We start from the raw sequence: 19,650 nt of genomic DNA on the forward strand, positions 1-19,650 counted from the left end.
ATATTTCTTTATTTATTCCTTTTTATTTTGATGTTTCCACTTTTCTATAAGCTTCCTCGCTCTTATCTCCTTCACAGTCTGTCAAATTGAGGGGTTTACTCTGAGCTTCCAAATAAGTGCTCCCCCATACCCCACACCCCCACCCCTTGCGCTTATTTTTCTTTGGAAGTAGGTATAAGTATAATTATATAGGGGCGAAGGCTGACTTGTTTGACAGGGTAATCAAAGTGAGATGGGACCAGATAGGGCCTGGAGATATCAGACTCACACAAGAATCTTACTGGCACTGGAGGCGGCAACTCTGAGCTGTGAATGAAAACAAATCCTGAATTCATGTTGTATGCATATTCAACAGCTAAAATAATCGGGAAAGTATTTCATGTAATATTTATTCTAACTAACCTTAATTTAAGTTAAGATTTGAACACACGAACACCAAGGAAAGAAGCAGAGATGACAGTACTACAATGGCATATTATACCAGACAGCTGAAACACTTGGTAGAGCATGCCAATTATTAATTTTTTATTTCACATTCGGCTGTTTTTTGTCTAGCTTCTCGGGGCCAGGAGCCGGTGTCATAATCGAGGTCACGATCTGATTATAGGACGTTAAAAAGTCAAGGAAAAATAAGCACTCGCAGCAGTCAAGATATTATTAGGAGTTAGTTCCCCTCACATCTATGAGGTAGACTCGACCAGTGTAATAGTTAGCTTACATAATCAGCGAGTGGGGCTGCTTATAACTGTGGCTCGAAAGGGGTGAAAAGGGTATATATGCGGCAATGAAACAGTTTTGGCTGCTATGCACATTTATGTTCCCTTCAACTCTGTTGGTAGACTCTTCCAGCCTCACTTTAAGCTTACTTAATCAAAGCTTGTGACTGCTTACGGAATGGCCCGATAGGGGCGAACAGGCTATTTCTGTAGCAAATAAACGGTTTTGAAGGTTAGGCATAGTTTATTGTTCATTGGTGATTATGAACGTCCTTTTACATTTAAATTATGAGGTTAACGTCTATGGGTGAATTTGAATGCGACAATGTTTCAAAATTAGGAAGGGAAGCAGTGATTATTTGATTATATAGACGCTTCGACTCTGATTTTATATATATATATATATATATATATATATATATATATATATGGGGACTCTCGTGGCCTAGAGGTTAAGCTGTTCGCCTCTCATTCAAAGGTCCCGGGTTCGAATCCGGATAGCGACCGAAAAATTTTCTTCTATAAAATTGTCTCCTTTCACCTCCTTTCTTGTAATGTTCTGTCGTCCGCTTTCGTCTACACTTTCTGCCCCCACCACCTCACCTCCTTTGCCCCCTCCTCTGGACTCCTGACTCTTTCTGCAGCCTTTCTACTGCTTCCCCTTGGCTCCTTCTTACTGCTTTCTTTCAACCACACCCCTGATCTTCTGGCAGGAAAGATCTACACCTAGTCTTCTTGGACAAGGGCAAAAAAATCTTGGAGTGCCCGTGTGCAAGTTGCGCACGTTAAAGATCCCTTGGTGGTCTAAAATCGATAATAGTAGAATCTAGGCTTAAACTGATTATCTTTTTAGACGGGGCTGTTACCGAAATAGAAATGCTGATTTTCGAATGCCCTCATCATCTTCTGCTCAATTTACAGAATAACAATAATAGCAGACGTATCTCACAACATGGCAGACGTACATTGAGATTTATTCTGTTCATACCACTATCGAAAAAAAACCCTTGAATAACTCAATGATTTCTGTTCCAATGGACTTTGTTAACATTTTTTGCAAGGACGAGGTCGTTCATGTGAATCACTAATTCTTATGGGATTTCACTAAGTTTGGCCCTTGGCAGTTAGTCAGAAGTGGGAAGTCCAAAATCCGACAGACATCCGTTGTCTCCAGTATTCTTCAGATGGGAAGATGAGTACAAAATTGAATACGCTGGCTTATGCGATAAGCTAAAATCCCAAGACGCTACGTTGCAACGATCACCGCAGAACCCACCAAATTGTACTAAGGGATAACGAAAGCAAGTTCAACCTCCTACAGCAGTTGAAAGAAGTAATGCACTGATAACATTGGCCTTTTGATGGCAATTTCCATTACAGAGGAGACACCGAACAGACACACAGTGAAATCCATTATCATGCAAAATAGCGTTCTATCCAATATCACAGGTTTCATCACAATTTTACTTATTATGAATTGTTTGTTTGTCTTATTGTGAGTGTGTGCCTCTTTCTCTGTCTGTCTGTCTGTCTGTCTGTCTGTCTGTCTGTCTGTCTGTCTGTCTGTCTGTCTGTCTGTCTGTCTGTCTGTCTGTCTGTCTGTCTGTCTCTCTCTCTCTCTCTCTCTCTCTCTCTCTCTCTCTCTCTCTCTCTCTCTCTCTCTCTCTCTCTTTCTCTCATATGCATATACTTTATTTTGTTGTCTGGTTCTGTGGACATTAAAACAGATGGGTGTTGTCTGCGTACATGTAATAGGGACAATCTTGACTTCTCATGATATAATTAAATGGTATTATTTAAAGATGTAAAACAGTGGTCCTAACACAGAGCCCTATACCTATACGTAGTATTTCGTATTTCAAACTGAACATAGCTGCTTTGTCCCGGAATGCGTGACAAGGCGCGTACCCGGCTGGCTTCCAGGCCGGTTTACGTGCTTTAAATTTTAGTTCTACTCTATTCGCAAATACATGCCTAGCTTTAAAAGTCAATACTTTTGTAAACGCTAAATGAATATTAATGAAGTTTACCATGCACGACTTACACGCTTTATGGCCAAATGAAAATGATTCTTGAATTTGATTCTTTACATTTGTATTTATTTTTTAAAATATCCTCTTTTGCCGTTGAGCGTAGATGGGACATGCAGTTGTACACGGTAGCCCAAATGTTCAGTTCTTTCTATTGCAATATTGTTTCTCAAAGTCCTTTTGACTCTCTCAGTCCATATTTTGCGTGGTCTACCTTTAGCCAGAGACACTGCTTTAGCCCTGTACTTGTAGGCTGAGAACGTAGTGTTATAGTCTCTCGAGATGGCATTCGTAACAGGTGGTCCAACTATTTTATTTGCTGATTTTTCTATCAAATACAGGCAACAGCTGTTCTTAGATATAAGTGTCTCTGTTTGTCTCTTCTTGTGATGTTTTGGGTTCGGGGGAGACGTTTCACCTTTCAAGCAGTAATCTAGCTTTTTGGGAATGTAGATTTCTATTAGACAAAGCTTAGGCGATACATGAGATAAGTAAAATGCACTTAATAGCAGTTACTAAAAAATCACCACGGCAACACACACACACACACACACACACACACACACACACACACACACACACACACACACACACACACACACACACACACACAAATTGCACACCTGTTAGAACACTCTTACATCAGTTTAGATATCAAATTTTGTATTTCGAAATATTTAGAAACTTGTACTACACACAGTGATGGGTGTACATGCTTGAGCGTCATTGCTTGCCATTTAATAACACCTGGGGCTTTGACCTGGTATGCTTGTCGAGCCAGGGGATGAGAGGGTACATTCCACAACTCTGAGCTTGAAAATGAGAGCCGTTGATATTAAAAACAAACGTAAGCAAATTAAAGCAGTCGTGAAACACATTGTGTCCTGACAGTGTCTTAAATGAAAGCTTTACTCGTGGTGCCTGGGGAGAAGTGTGAAAAAAGCTCAAGAGGCGATGTACAGTAAAACTAGAAAAGAGCTCTTTTTAAATGTTACTTCCATTGAATTGCTTTTTAAGAGCGAAGGATATACTTCTATCTGAGGTGAAAAATACCCTTGCGTTAGGAGGACTTAAGAGTTTTCATATTCAACTATGACACTTCTTTCATAAATCAACAATAGCAGCACGACTTTACAGCGCAACCTCAAATAGGTAAGTGTGCACAAAAGTTCATATGTGACTGTGACTTGACAGTGAAGATTGTAAAAATCAATCAGATCTCTTATATTTGTTATAATTTCTTTTAAATGTATATCTGTGATGACCAAACAATGATGGCAGTCATCTTTTACTTTTCATCGATAAAAATCATACCATCATAAAATACACCTTCGTTACCATGGAATCTTTTGATTGTTGTTTCAATAAATGCTCCAGTTGTGGTAAGAACCAATGCTGTTAAAGGCCAACAAGTATAGAACTTAACATCGTGGATGTCCGGAATGGAACAGCATTGCGGTGTAACGTCGCATAAATTGAGGATTTTATAACAAGCCCATCTTTTTTTGTATTTGAGCCGAACGCTCCCAACTTAAGCAGTTGACAGATTTTCTGAAACTTCTACTCTGAAATCTCTCCTCAAGTCATTTTTTGTTCATGTCCCAGACTTTCGGCGGATCCGTTGAAAGCATGGAGAACAAAGCCCATAGAGACGTCGTGGACTTTGAGTACATTCAACTGGTTGTTTATGACATTCACTGCCGACCATTGGGACGTATGTTTTCAAGAAAAAAAGTGACAGATAGCCTGAACGAAGGGATTGCAACTTATCCAGGTAAACCAAATTATGGCAACTGCCTTGACATCAGAAACTTTTTAAAGTGTTATTGTATTTCAGATTATATGTACGTTGTATTTTCTAAAAAAGACATACACGTAGTACGTGTGTGTTTTTGTGTGTGTGCGTTTGTTTGTGTTTTGCATTTGTGTATGTTTGTGTGTGCGTTTGTTTGTGTGTTTGCATTTGTGTGTGTTTGTGTGTGTGCGTGAGGAGGGGGGTGGCTTTCGGCAGACTTTAAATATAATATAGTTATATGAAAAGGAAATACTGTTGAGATTTCAAAAATTGTTCCAGGCCTCTGTTATTCCACAATAGACGGAAAGTATTTTTATCATTCTCATCTGATGGACATTTGTGACAAGTTCCTGATGCCCGACATGTCCACACTTATCGCCTGTCCTCGTCCACTCGGAACGCCACAGACCGTTGGACGTGTGTTATGTGACCTTGAATTCTTCAACGGAACACGCGTAAGTAGCATCTAGTTAAGTCCTGTGTTTGCTTAAATGGACGATATTACTCATTCGTGGGCGATCTGGTAAATGTGGTGTGCGGTGAGGATATTAATACAGGTCATCATCATTGCCTTTCTCACCCTGCACCAGGGTATAGGCCACGGACAAACACCTTCCACCTTTCTCTATCCTGGGCTAGCCCCTTGATGTTATTCCATGTCTTCCCACTTTTCTGTACATCAATTTCTGTGATTCTTCTCCAGGTTCCACGAGGTCTTCCCCTTGATCTCTTGCCCTGTGGGTTCCAATCCAATTAATACAGGTAGCGACAGTATACTATTAAATTTAACGTCCCGTTCGGAATTATGTGTAGGTGGGCTGTACACAATGTTAGCTTCTAAACGGTGGTTGAAGTGGGTGTACACACAACCACACACACACACAAACACACACACACACACACACACACACACACACACACACACACAAACACACACACACACAAACACTATATATACGCTGTATATAAACACAAACAGACACTCTCTAATATTTCTTTTTTCAATTTACCATTAATATTGTCGTTTTACGGTTCTTGCTGTTATTTTTGTTGTTGATGTTGAGGGTGATGCAGCCCACCGTCGTTGTTGTCCTCCTCCTACTACTCTTCTTCTTCTTCTTCTCCTTCTCCTTCTTCTTCTTCTTCTTCTTCTTCTTCTTCTTCTTCTTCTTCTTCTTCTTCTGTACGACGGTTTCAAATGTTCTCTAATCAAATCACTCTTTCTGACTTAAAGGATCGCAGTTCTCCTCGAACAGCAGCCGTATTACAGTTGGAAGAACTAAGGCAACGTGGATTTGTTCTGAAATCTTCATTTGAAATAGAATTTATTCTGCACGACCCAAAACGACAACCAGACCCTACCGAATCCTGGCACTGGTCATGCATGGATAACCTTGAACCGAAACTGGTCAGTTGAATGGTCAGAGTCGCTTTAAGAAATGACATTGCCAAAGCACAATGCTTTAAATTACCCCAAGATTTTTTTATAGTATGACGTAAAGACGATTTAAAGAATTTATGAAGAAGGTAAGGAGGATCATTTTTAGAAAGAAAAAAAAAGAAATGCATAGTAGGGACAAGGTTTCAAAATATAAACAAAACATAAAAACAACAGCAAACAACCCTAACAATAAATCAGTGTGCTAGAACTTTCACTTCACTTAGTTCACACAAATGTTAATTTCTAAGTTATTATAGTTATAGACCAATTATATGGTGGATTTTACTCCACTTCAGTCTTGTACATGTATTTCTTTTGAGTGCCGGTCTCTAAGTAAACCATAGATTTCATTTGATTTGTGGGTGCATCCCAACAGAAAGGCAGATAATACGTGTACATGTACTTCATTCTTTTATATATTCACAGGAAATCGTAAGTTATGTGAAAGGTTTAGGCTGCTTGCAACTGCATTAGGTCATAAGCGAGTGAAACACAAGTTCCTTATTTTTACGTTAGTTCGTAACAAGGCTGGGGGCAGTAAGTGCTCTTGTGGGTAAGTTTCTACTGATCGGAGTTCAGTGTGTGTGTGTGTGTATTGCCCTGGTCCGAGGTACATAATGTAAGTTCCTCTTTTGTAAAGTCTGCGTTGTAGGTTTGGGTGGAGGTTTATGTGTTGTTGTTCTCCGATGGTTTGGATGTTTTGCAAGGTGTGATAGTTTGTTTCGGATAAACCTTGCGAAGGACGGTCTATTTGTGTTTGTGATGTGATGCCCCCCCCCCCCCCCCCCCACGGCTTCTCTCTGTGCCGGATGATGTCGGTGGGCTTTTCTAAGACTTGTTATGTGCTAACTAATTTTTTGTGATGGGTGTCTGACTGTTTATTTTTGGACTTATATTTTCTACTAAAGTGACTTTTTTCCCCTCGAGCATCTACATGCCTTATCTCAAGCTTTCCGATATGCAATTTTGTTTTCTGTAATGTTATTGTTAACGGCTCTCCGATATGCTGCTTTCTTTTTTTTTCGGCATCACCACGCTCCCCAGAGAACCAAACCATGTTCTTCCAAAGCTTTTGAGATGTTTTTTGACATAAGTTTTAGAATACAACATACGAGGTGCAAGTCGGCACCTATAAAACTGGATTGAAAATGACTTTAAAAATTCTCAACCTGAGAGTGTGATAACATACATGCTTTCGTATTTATTATAGGATTTCTTCATGGAACTCCTAAACGAACTCAAACAGATGAATGTGCAGATAGAAACCCTACAGCCTGAGACCAACAACGATTTTTTCGAAGTCACGCTTGATGTGGCCGAAGGCATAGAGGTAAATGCCACAGAGATATAACTATAATTTGTGTTCCATCATTCAGAATCACTTTTCTGACGCGGCTAAATACTATCATATGTAATCATATGTTAACAGTAACTCAGAAGTTCAATCAAGACAAACATATTTCAGGGCAGATCAATGTTTTTCTCAGACAACTTTTAAAAAAGTGACTCTTGTAGGAAATTCTAGTACGCAACAGAATTGTCCATTCAGGACGTACCCTGCGCGTTAAAAGCGAAAAAGGCTGATTTAATAACCACTCGAAATGAAATAAAAATGCCTGTTCAATTTTAAGTCGGGGACTTGGGATTCCATAATATGAACATGATACATTATTGAACTTTTACCCATCGAATATTTTCCTAACTTATATTAGTCTACTGTGGTTTCATTGTTAATTCTTGATTTGATTTCCGAAATAGCAGATGAATGTGCCGACTGAAACCCTGCTGCCTGAGGCTAGATCTACGTCTGAAACAACGAGTAGGCTTCTGAGACATGTCTATTCATTGACTTCACAGGCAGCTGATGGCACGGCGCTGTTCAAAAGTCACGTGAAAACATTCTCCAAGAGGAAAGGTTATGTTGCTTCCTTTATGTCAAAGGTAGATAAAACAGCCTACTTCGGGATTGGACTGCACTTCAACCATTCTCTTTGGACGTTGGATGGGGCAAATATGCTAGTTGACGACCCAAACGAACACCAGGTAAGCCTTTAAAAAGATACCTTACGTTATATAAACCAAATGACGAGTGAATGTATACAATGTGCTCATTGATATTTGGTTTAGGAGCCGTTGGTTTAGTCTAGAGAAAGAAACCTTTTTGGCACATGGACTGTGTTGGTTAGATTTCGGATATAATCATCTGTCAGCGATGAACAGCGGCCACGAAACTGTCATGGTTTGCGGGTGGTCTGGCTGGATTGAACAAAACCTCACATGAGAGAATCAACGAAAGGCTTCGTTTAGAGGACTACATCGCGCAAGTGCTGGAACGTCACGTCCAGTGGCGGATCGTGGTTTATAGAACTGACCGGCCATCATTTACATCGACTCCCCCCCCCCCCCCACCCCCTTCCTTCACAACACACACACACACACACACACACACACACACACACACACACACACACACACAGAGAGAGAGAGAGAGAGAGAGAGAGAGAGCTCTCCACATTTTATACCCCTACTTTCGCCATCCCCATCCCCCTCCCCCACTCACACACGCCAGTGTAAACATTATCATATAATGTGAAAGTGAAAGAGCTGAAATATGGTAGTGTCATGTCAAGAAACAATATTATGAATAATGTAATGTATGATGGAAGTTACTGAGATTATTAGAAACTGACTTGATTGGCACAGAAAAAGAAAAACTACTAGAGTCTATGATAGAAAACAAACTGAAAGTGAGAAGCAATAAACTGCTGGTCCTGGCCCCCAGTACTTTAATCAAAGACTTTTACTTTCTACTCACCCCCCACACAATATCGACGTGCACTCGACCTGTAAATATTATTATGTAATAAGAACTGTCCTCTATGACGACCAAAAGTCAATTGATACTGTACCAGTGACGTTGTCCCATGCAGATCAAGTCTACAATCAGATACTATACCAAGCTGGACAAAGTGAGCAAACAACGGTTTTCCATCATTATGTAATCAAAAGTTCTATATCGTACTTCTCAGTTCTCAGAACGCTGTTGTAACAAAGAAGGAAAGTGTGTCAAATGCTAATTATAGAACTTGGTGTCTAGCTGGTAGGGTTGGGGCGAGCGGACGGATGGGTTCGTTACTCGTGGACTCAGTCAGAGCGAACGAGTAACGGACGGCCATGCGAGCAAACTGCGAACCTCAAGACAGTTCGTTTTTTTGGTCCCCTCCACACTCCACAATTTGGCTCTCTCGGCCAGCGGACTGCGGACCTCAAGCCTCAAGTCAGTTCGTTTTCTGGGTCCACTCCACAATTTTATTCACTGAGAGAGCAGGCAAACGGACGAACTCCAGCAGACGAGATACTCAACGCGAGGTTAGGCCACAGAATTCTACACTAAGTGTAGAATTCTGTGGGTTAGGCCCATCGTCTATTGATTGTTAATGAGGCTCAATGTTTCAAGCCACTAGCGGTGCCACAGGGAGTGAGAGAGGCTGGTGACGTAGTACATATATCGGTGCATTGTTATGCATTGAAATTCTATTATATTGATAATAATATTAATATTGTCAAAAATGATTATTGTTCCTTCAAAGCTTGGGATTTGTTGGTCTTATGTTAAAGCACATCAATATTAATGTTAGAAAGAACTACCAGAGCAATCAGTTGAACAGATTATTTATTACGCTGTCTTAATTTTCTTTAAATTAACCGGCATAAAACAAATTCGTTCTTTTATTAATGTGTGGTGTTTTTTTCCCTACCCATCAGCTGTCAGATGTGGCACGTCACTGGATCGCTGGACTTGTCAAACATGGACCTGGTCTGACAGCTCTTTGTATGCCCACGGTGAACTGTTACCGGTAAGAAACGTTCCAGTCACAGCTGACCAGGGTCTGTTTGAACACCGGGTTGTACTTTTATATTTGTTTCTTTTTCGTGCGCTTTTTGAATTCGCAATGCTCTCGATTTTTTTAAGAAATCCACCTTCTCAAGTCGTTCGCAAAAGTTATTATTTTTTCCGGATATGTGTATTACGTTCATAAGGTCATATGAGCGTGCGGGACACTCTAAGCATTTTCAGGTTTGTGGGATTTAATTTTGAATTTTGCCCGAATGGTGACTGGAGCCTATCAATTATTGGAGCACCAAGGGATATTTAATGCTCGCGACTTGTACAGGGGACCTCCGAGATTATTTTTGCTCTATCTGAGAAGGCTAGGTGTTACATCTTACCTACCCTAAGATCAGGGGTGTGGCTGAAAGACAGCAAAAAGAAGGATACAGGGAGTCGCAAAAGTAACACATACACAGCATGATGCACGTGTATAAAGCACGCCGGGATATCTATTGATTTCTTTTCTTTTTTCTTTTTTTTTTTTTTGGGGGGGGGGGGAGGTGTCTGGGTTTTTTTGTTGTTTTTGTTGTTTTGTGTCGTTGTATTTTCTGTTCAAAATCGTTTTCTGAACTGCACGGCACAATAGCGTTGTTGTTAAACTGTGCCTAAGTATGGGACGGCTGCGTACTGGCAAACATCCCGTAGTACGACAGACATTATTATACATTACATAAGCGACTCAACAAATGGCGAAAAACGAAAAGGCTACAACGCGAAACCACGCAAAAAACGGGTGTACAGTGCAATAATAATATTCAAGAGTAACTCATTGACTTTTTATCTCCACAAACTGCTGTCAGATGTCAAATTACTTCCCGGCAATTGTCGAAAACCAGATATCTTTTAATAGTTATATCATTAGATAAAGAACTATCAAAATTATTTCTCTTGTTTTTAATCGAATGACCAATTCAGTGACATACATATATGCAATTTTCAGATTTCGTACCAAAAGAGGGTCCCAGCCTAGTGGGTGTACCCCTCAGGAGATAAATAGATGGAACTTCTTGGCCCTTCGTTACTTAATGTGGGCATACTGAGGGAAGCCATTTTACTAAGACCAAAATTCACACTATTACAGGCGTATTGGAAAAGAACGTCTTCCAACAAGGAGCGATTGGTCTGTGCTGGACAAGAATGCGACTTTCGTGGTGCGGAAAACCCGAAAGAACAACATCTACGCAGAGGACAGACTCCCCAGCTCAGCCGGAAATCCTTATCTGGTCATGGCTGCCACAGTGGCCGCCGGTATAGACGGGATCAGGAACAAGGTACGGTTAACGAGGGAAACATCTGGGTCACCAGCTAACAGTGGAAATAAGCGCGGTAAACAATACAAACTGCCTTCCTTGTTCAAAGCATTTTCGTTGATCACTGACTCAGACAGACATGGCTCCAAGTAGCTCGAAGTATCAATGATCTTCTGCTCTGTCAACTGCACCAATTCCAGAAACAAAAAATCCAAATGTGAGTTTCTTTCGATCCCCTCTCTTTCTCACTCTCGCTCTCGCTTAGCTGAAGCCTTTCACATGAACCGGTTTTTTTTTCAAGCACGAACAAGGAAACTTATCGAAAGTGGAAACACATCAGTTTTGTATGCCCCACTTGTCTCCCTTTGTCCTTTCACATAAAAAACGGCATTCATCGAAAAATTCAACTAACAAAGTACCGAGTCTTCAGTACAGAAAAAACCCACCTTCACCTTTGTCAACTCCAGTAGTCCAAGAGTACAAAATAGTGGGTTATTCTTATTAGGATAAAACAGAATTGGTGTTCTTTAAGTGAGCGTTTGGTATGAAATATAATATTATTATAATATAATTATTGTCTCTGGTTATTTACATTATTACCCCCATGTGAGTTTCAGATTGTTTAAACATGTTACACATACAACCTTACAGGTGAAACGATGGATGGGCAATAATTAATTTTTGAAAACACTTTGTTCTTATTGAATCAAAATCGCCAAGTCTCCTTATCGTTTCATTACTTTGCGATAATGCCAATTCACAGATACCCCTGCAAAATAAGACAGAAGATTTCTGTGTCCTCCCACCGGACCTAGAGACAGCCTTGACCTGCCTACAAGAGGACGCTGTGCTGGTGGATGCCCTGGGCAAAGACCTGGTCGAACTCTTTGTGGCAACCAAAACAATGGAGATCCATCACCTTAAGAGTATGGAGCAGACCAGCGGCACAGACAGCTTTCAGAACGAGTATCATCTTTACTTTCAAAATGCTTAATGTACCGGTACTTGAGATAATTATTGCCGCCTAGAAGTCTGAGCACCCATATTTGTGACAGTAATGATTATTACATAATGGAATTGTTTTGTCTTTCTGTATAGTTGTTGAAACACCACGTGAAGACACTGTGTTCAGGTATGATGACTTACTATAATGTGTTATTTTTCCTTTCTATTGTTGACAGTTGCACCGTGATTTAACTGCGTTCACCGTTTGACAGTCAACACGCAAGGCAACCTTTTCCAATATTAAACTCTCCTCTTTTTTCTCCAAGCAATTCCAGGCAGCTTTAAAACCAGCACAATGAATGTATGCCGTTTATATTGAAAGAATAAATTTACTTGTATCCCTGAGCGAAATAGCAAAACATTATTTTTAATTTTTGAGTCATGGATTAAAACTGAGCTTTTGTTGACAATGAAGCTAAGAAAGTCAAAACATCCTAAGCTTTCTGACATATTTTGGGTATACTTCAATTGAGCTGTCGTATGAAGACCCACAATGCGCACACTCATTCACGTGCGCACTCACACCCAACTGCTCACTTATTCACTCACAGATTTCAAAACTCGTTCGCTCGTAAAACCCAACCTCAAAACAATCTGACATTTCTTCATTGTTCTTTTTTTTATGTAGACTTTTTTTTTCATCCCCATCGACACGATTCAGATCATTTTGCAGAAAGAGTCAGGAGCCCAAGGGGATGAGGCAAAGAAGGTGAGGGGGTGGGGGTAGAAAGTGGAGACGAAAGCAAACAACAGAACATTGTTAGAGAGTAGAAAAGGATGTGAAAGGAGAAAAATTTGGAGAAGAAAGTTTTCCTTTTCTATCCCGATTCGAACCCGGGACCTATTGAACAAGAGGCAAACACCTTAACCCCTAGGCCGCGAGGGCCCTCTTAAAAGTATCACAAAATGACAAAAACCAAATTGCAAAGCTATAGAACCAAGAGTACTAGCATACCTGGAATGTTTCTTTATCCACCACGAGTGTTCTGAATGTGTGTGTCATGTTCCTTATGTTTATCTGTAAGACTTTAAACAGATCAACACTAGGCATGCAGAACACAGCCTTGAAGATACGTGGAGTTTAAGTACATTCGATTGATTATTTATGACATTCACTGACGTCTAAAAGGATGTATGTTTTCAAGAAAAAAACATTTCATCGGGTAATAAGATAATTATCGCCTTGAATTAGTAACATATGTTTATTATGGTAATTAACTGAAATGTTCTGGTGTGTGTGTGTGTGTGTGTGTGTGTGTGTGTGTGTGTGTGTGTGTGTGTGTGTGTGTATGCATGTGTGTGTATATGTGTGTGTGTTTGTGTGCAGGGGCGAAGGGTCTATATAATCAAATAATCACTACTTCCCTTCCTAATTTTGAAACATTGTCGCTGTCAAATTCATCCATAAACGTAAACCTCTTAAATTAAATGTCAAAAGACGTTCGTAATCAACAATGAACAGTACGCCTAACATTCAAAACGGTTTCACGGTCACAGTAATAGCCTCCTCACCCCTCTCGGGCCACTCCATAAGCAGTCGCAAGCTTTGATAAAGTAAGCTTAAAGTGAGGCTGAAAGAGTCCACCAATATAGATGAAGGGAACATGTGCATAGTAGTCTAAGCTGTTTCATTGCCACATATACCCTGTTCACCCCTTTGGGGTCACAGTTAAAATCAATCTCAAGCCCTGATTGTGTAAGCTAACTAACACTGGTCGAGTCTACCTCACAAATGTGAGGGGAACTAACTCCTAACAATCTCTTCACTGTTGCAAATACTTTCTTTTTTTCCTCGACGTTTTACCGTCCTATAATCAGATCGTGACCTCGATTATGACACCAGCTCCTGGCCGCGGAAGGCTAACAAAAATAGCCAAATGTAAAATTTAAAAAATGATAATTGTCATGTTCTACCAAAGAGTTAGACTTACTGGTAGATCTATAACATATAGATCTAGTACTGACATCTCTGCTTCTTTGCTTTGTGTTTATGTATTCACATCTAAAGTTAAATTTAATTTTAGTTGGAACTGATATTTAATAAGATACTTTCCCGATTATTTTGGCGGTTGAACATACAATATGAATTCCGGATTTGTTTTCATTCACAACTCAGAGTCGCCGCCTCGAGTAAGATTCTTGTGTCATATCTACAGGCCATATCTGGTCCCGTTTTACTTTGATTACCCTGTCAAACAAGTCAGCCTTCGCCCCTGTTTGTGTGTGTGTGTATATGTGTACGTGTGTTTTTGTTAGGGAGGGGATTGGATTGATAGTGAAAGAAAGATAGATAGATACACAGATCTATAGATAGTCACTTATAGTGGCGTTGACAAACGTGAAAATGTAATCACCAAATCATAGTGTTAATTAAAGCCTCGCTTTACCTACTCATGCAGCATACCAGTTTAAAGCTAAGAAACATTCTAAATCATCCGACACATTAATATTTCATCTATGTTAAGAGACGTCCGAGATATGGTCGCTCAACACTGACCTTTAAAAAACCAGGCTTGGCAAAATTGTGTGAAATCAAAGAAACGTAAAAGTGTCTTCGCCCTTGTATGGAGGAGTCTCAATATTGATAGAATGGACATACATTACATATCTATGGAGAATTTTGTATTGCAATAAACAATGTTCTATGTTGATATTTTGTCACGATAGTTTCAAGCAAAACAGAAAACAATATAGCAATCACAAATACCAAGCAAAACTTGGACTTAACATGAAATGTTCTCATTGATATTTCCCTTAGGGGTCATTGGTTTTGTGTTGTGCACGAGCCCTTTGGGCATCGCCTCTATTAAATTTTTGACAAAATATATGTCATTTCATTCCAAATGTCACAGAGAGTTGCAAACAAAGCGTCTTTATTGGGAGCAAAGTCGCATTTCTCCAGCTGCTGTTTCATGGTATTTCACTCTTCACATACCTGTAGGATTCATATCATATCGGGGCTACGTTACTGGTGACTACACCAACAATGATTTGGTTTGGTTTTCCAAGCATTATCTTGTGGCATTGGCCTTTTCAGTTTGACGAAATTCTTTGCTATGCGTGGAGATGTCTACTTGAATGACACTATGACGAAAATAAGGGTAAGCCATGACGTTTCAGGAATCGAAAGCAACATAAAACAGTCTTTTCTTTTTTAAATGTAAGAGAGGAAACAAAAACATGGGTGCCCTCTCTCTCTCTCTCTCTCTCTCTCTCTCTCTCTCTCTCTCTCTCTCTCTCTCTCTCTCTCTCTCTCTCTCTCTCCTTTCCTCTTTATCGGCACCAACAGGTTTTCTCTGCTACCTTCCCTTTCCCCACTCCACACACACACACACACACACACACACACACACACACACACACACACACACACACACACACACACACACACACACACACACACACACACATATGCATACGCACACACACGCGCACACACACACACACACACAACACACACATACAAACTCTTTCAAGGGAAATTGGATCGTGCAGATTCGACGCAATTGAGCTTTCTTGGAAAATAGATAAGCGTAAACAAGAATCCATTTTTACAGCATGTGGACGGATTTTCAAGGAAATATATTGCTATTCCTGTCGATTCTGCTTTTCGAAGGAAATATTGGTTGTTGATGACATAGATGCTTATAACTTTTATCCGCTCATGTTCGAAGAAAAAAAACCTGGGGAATTAACAGGTGACCTCTGCACACACGGCAGGAAGAGGGCGCTACTATGTCATTGTCTGCAATCACGTCAGCTGACTGGGAGGATAAAATCCTTTGACAGTAGCCTAAAAAAAAAAAGAAGAAAATCGCTGGAGTTGCTGAAAGTGAAAGAAAATAATAATGACCTTTAGATACGAAGACAGAAAGAAAGCTATCAAACGAAGATGAGTACGAATTTTTCTTTTCATTTGAAAGATATATTGGTGACGATAGCTTCAAAAAGTCAAACGTTACCGAAGATGGGATAGGGGAGCATTTCTTTTCTTTGCTTTTCTTATATAATCTAGTACACTTCGTGGCTGGAGCAAATTAAGAGTAAATCTTCGAGAATGTGATCTTGTCAAAGAAAAGTCTGGCAGCGGTAATCGGAATATTTCTCTAGGACGAGACGAGTTCTTGGAACACTTAAACCTTATAGAAAAAGAACAAACTTTTTTTTAAAAACCCATGATTAAATTACATACCTATTTGGAACTTTATTCTTTCTCTACTGTCGTCTTTAGGTTTCAAATGTTTAGATTTGGTGAGCTCTATTGCGTCGGTATTGATACGAGACCTTTTGTTGCCTCTACGGCAGGCTGAAAGAAGTTGGAATTGGAGAGACGAGGAAAAGAATACTCTCCTCTATTCACAAGGAGGGCAAGATCGAAAGCAGTTTCATAACTGGGAAAATAACGATCAGTCGGGCCTGCAAGAAGTCGAGGATAATATATCCCCTGGAACTCAGTGAAAAGATTTATATTTATCTCACAGCTACATGGCTTGCTTCACCGGTTTAAAAAAATGTTTAATTTGCACATACACTGTACTCTCGCGCTCACACATAAGCACACCGTCGTACACATTATTATTGCAGATTGTGCGTCCCGATCTGACAAGATTGCCTATAAATTTGTCAAACAAACTAGTTCTATCTGTGGCCTATAGGCTACTAATAACTATGCTGTTAAGGAAGATTCGTTCTAGTTGTCATGTGTCTTCCATTTTTGCACCAAATTCGTGTTTATGGTTCCTGGTCAATGTCCTTTCCTCTTAGTGTTTTTTTTTTTTTAAGTAGAAGTTTTCATGTAAAGCATGTAGATGGCCTGCTTCTGGCCCTGGGCTGAAAAGAATACAACATCCGAGATACTCAATTACTATTTTCTCCCTCCTCATGAATCGAACTCAAGTCTCCTGTATGAGACACCGCTACCCCACAAACCCGTAGAGACTAAACTATATTATATTGTTAGAAAAAGTTAGGGTATTTCCTTATGTTTAATATGTCGATGCTGCAGTACGGATAATAAATAAATAAATAGATAAATGAATGAATGAACGAATGAATGAATGAATGAATGAATGAATAAATGAATCAAATAACCCTAATAAGCCCTGAGATCGAAGTCTCTCTACTTATTTTACAATAGGGTCAACTTCACCAACTTTGTGTTTCCTTTTTAGATTAGCCTAATAGATTTGCTTTCCAGACCCTTAGCAGGAGATAATTAATTCTGAAAACAGCTAACCCTTAATATGGCCAGAGACTGTGGCATAGTGTACATTACATTATACTTGTTACCGTATAACTGTTACGTAACGGCACTTCCTTATTTATAATTAGTAGTCACTGTTCAGTTATAGGCTTGTGTAATAGAGGACGAAAGTAAAACAAAGAGCCCTTTAAGCGTGTGTTTCTTTTTGCCCACTAACCGAACAATATTAGGGATGCGATTCAGTTTCTTGTAACAAGCCCTTAATTTATGCATAGATAAGCCCCTACGTGACTGCTGTAGCGTGGTCTAAAATAATTCAGAGACCACGACAAAATGCAAGTACATTAGTAGCCACAACCCCTGTCAAAGGTCAAAAATGGAAGTCGTATGACTATGAAACGTTACCATCTCTAACATAATCGGGAAATCCTCGTGTTCTAATCAATTTAATTTATATAGGCCTACATGTGTCACAACGCGGTGGAATCAGGCACTCGTCAGTTTTGGGCTACATACGTGTGTAATAGTATGTAGTCATTCGTATCTTCTATTAGGTGAACAACACAGACCTGCCTATAACAGACACATTTACCTACCCAGGCAGCATAATCAAAACTGACGGCGGCACAAAGGAAGACAAAATGAACAGACTTGGCAAGGCAAGATCTGTACACAGAAGCATGATCAACATCTGGAAGTCAGGACAGTTTAGTATAGAAACCAAGTTAAAGCTGTATAACAGCGGTGTACTATCCACAATCCTATTTATGGAGCTGAATACTGGAGGATGATTGATCATGACCGTGCCAAGCTGTCTTCCTTTCATACAACCAGCTTACGCCAAATACTCAGAATCTTCTGGCCCGACAAGATTTCCAACGCAGATCTGTTACGAAAATGTAGGCAAGAGGACATGACCACCATAATAAAAAGGAGAAGATGGAGATGGATTTGGCATGTTTTGAGAAGAGAACCAGACTCTATTGTGAAGACTGTCCTCCACTGGACACCCGAAAGACATCGCAAAAGGGGCAGACCCAAAGTGACCTGGAGACGCACAGTAGAGTCTGAAATAAAGTCCTGGAATCATTCGTGGGGAACGCTGACCAAGATGGCCCAAAACAGACAGAGCTGGAGATCCTTTGTTGCTGCCCTAAACGCCAGATGGCGTAATGGGTAGTAACATAACATTCGTATTTTCTAAAGCTTATTCATTTGTCTTGATTTTGATTTCAAATTTTCTATTGAAGGAGGTGGGGGTTGACTTGTGTCAGAGGTAAAATTAGCGAGAAAATTGGTCGCCCAAGTTTTGTGACTTCCAAGGCTTGAGTGTTCTTGAAAACTGCAAATTAATTAAATTTTAGGTGTGTGCGTTTTATCAACGTTTTTCAGTAAAATTCCAGATAGAAATGAGTTTTAAATAGACTTTTAACAAAATAAAACAATATACAGAAATTGTCCCACGGATGGAAAATTGTTGGTTTTTATGATTTCATTATTTTGACGAGGCCTAATTTTCAACACGATACCACAGTGTATATATTGGTGCGCTCTTTGATAGCTATAACCATGTCTGACACGCTTAAGTGGAAAAGCGCAAACACTCTTGCACTCGATAATTTTATTCTCTAGCACGCATGTAATTCTTGCACCATTAACAGTGACTAATTAGCTACTGAACTTTCTTGACTCATTACCCGCCTGTGTCGCCATACTCAAAGTAAATAAACAAAAAAAGACCATTATAATAGTATAAATAAATAGATAAATAAAAAGTGCTTGACTAAAATAAAAATAAAAGGTAGTTTTTGCGAAACAAAAGTAAATTATCTAACAATGAAAGTTTTCACAATACCTTTTTTGTTGTTTGTTTGTTTGTTTGTTTGTTTGTTTGTTCTTTCGTTCGTTTTGTTTTTGTTTTTTCGGGGAAAATGAAAGGGTAAGGTCTTCGTAGATGATGAATGATCAGATAATTATAATATATTCATGAACAAACGTTCGTAAATGTCTCCCTTAATTGCAATGCGGAGAGGCCGAAATTAATAATTATTCCTGGTACAATCATATGTAACCTTAAGTCCTGTATGTTCAAGAATAGTCCTTGGATCAGCTCCGCGGATTGCGGTAAGGCCATGGACCTTACAAATAACCTCCTTGGGTAAGGTCGATTTTTAATTTAAGTGCGTGGTTGCATTTGCGAGCGCCCTCATTGAAGTTTTCCTTGACTGGTGAGCAATTATGGGATTTTTGTAAAGCCCTTGCGACTTATATGTTCGATGAGCCAACAGCCTGTGTGTGTGTGTGTGTGTGTGTGTGTG

At 39.7% G+C, this 19,650-nt stretch overlaps 1 protein-coding gene across 1 annotated transcript; it reads left to right on the top strand.

Moving 5' to 3' along the window:
* Nucleotides 1-4,375: 4,375 nt before the first annotated feature.
* On the top strand, nt 4,376-12,480 carry LOC101852422. The gene is made up of 8 exons (XM_035970763.1): nt 4,376-4,460; nt 4,821-4,996; nt 7,193-7,312; nt 7,741-8,025; nt 9,169-9,351; nt 9,748-9,839; nt 10,956-11,145; nt 11,888-12,480. The coding sequence occupies exons 1-8, from the start codon at nt 4,376-4,378 to the stop codon at nt 12,116-12,118; spliced, it is 1,362 nt and encodes a 453-aa protein (XP_035826656.1). The 3' UTR covers nt 12,119-12,480.
* Nucleotides 12,481-19,650: the final 7,170 nt, after the last annotated feature.

The sequence above is a fragment of the Aplysia californica genome, unplaced genomic scaffold (genome assembly GCF_000002075.1).
Source record: "Aplysia californica isolate F4 #8 unplaced genomic scaffold, AplCal3.0 scaffold00318, whole genome shotgun sequence".
Lineage (NCBI taxonomy): Eukaryota > Metazoa > Mollusca > Gastropoda > Aplysiida > Aplysiidae > Aplysia > Aplysia californica.

Coding starts and splice junctions, on each gene's coding strand:
- LOC101852422 (XM_035970763.1), top strand. CDS start 4,376: ATGGAGAACAAAGCCCATAGAGACGTCGTGGACTTTGAGTACATTCAA. Junction 4,997..7,192: donor AATTCTTCAACGGAACACGC/GTAAGTAGCATC, acceptor TATTTATTATAG/GATTTCTTCATGGAACTCCT. Junction 7,313..7,740: donor ATGTGGCCGAAGGCATAGAG/GTAAATGCCACA, acceptor TTTCCGAAATAG/CAGATGAATGTGCCGACTGA.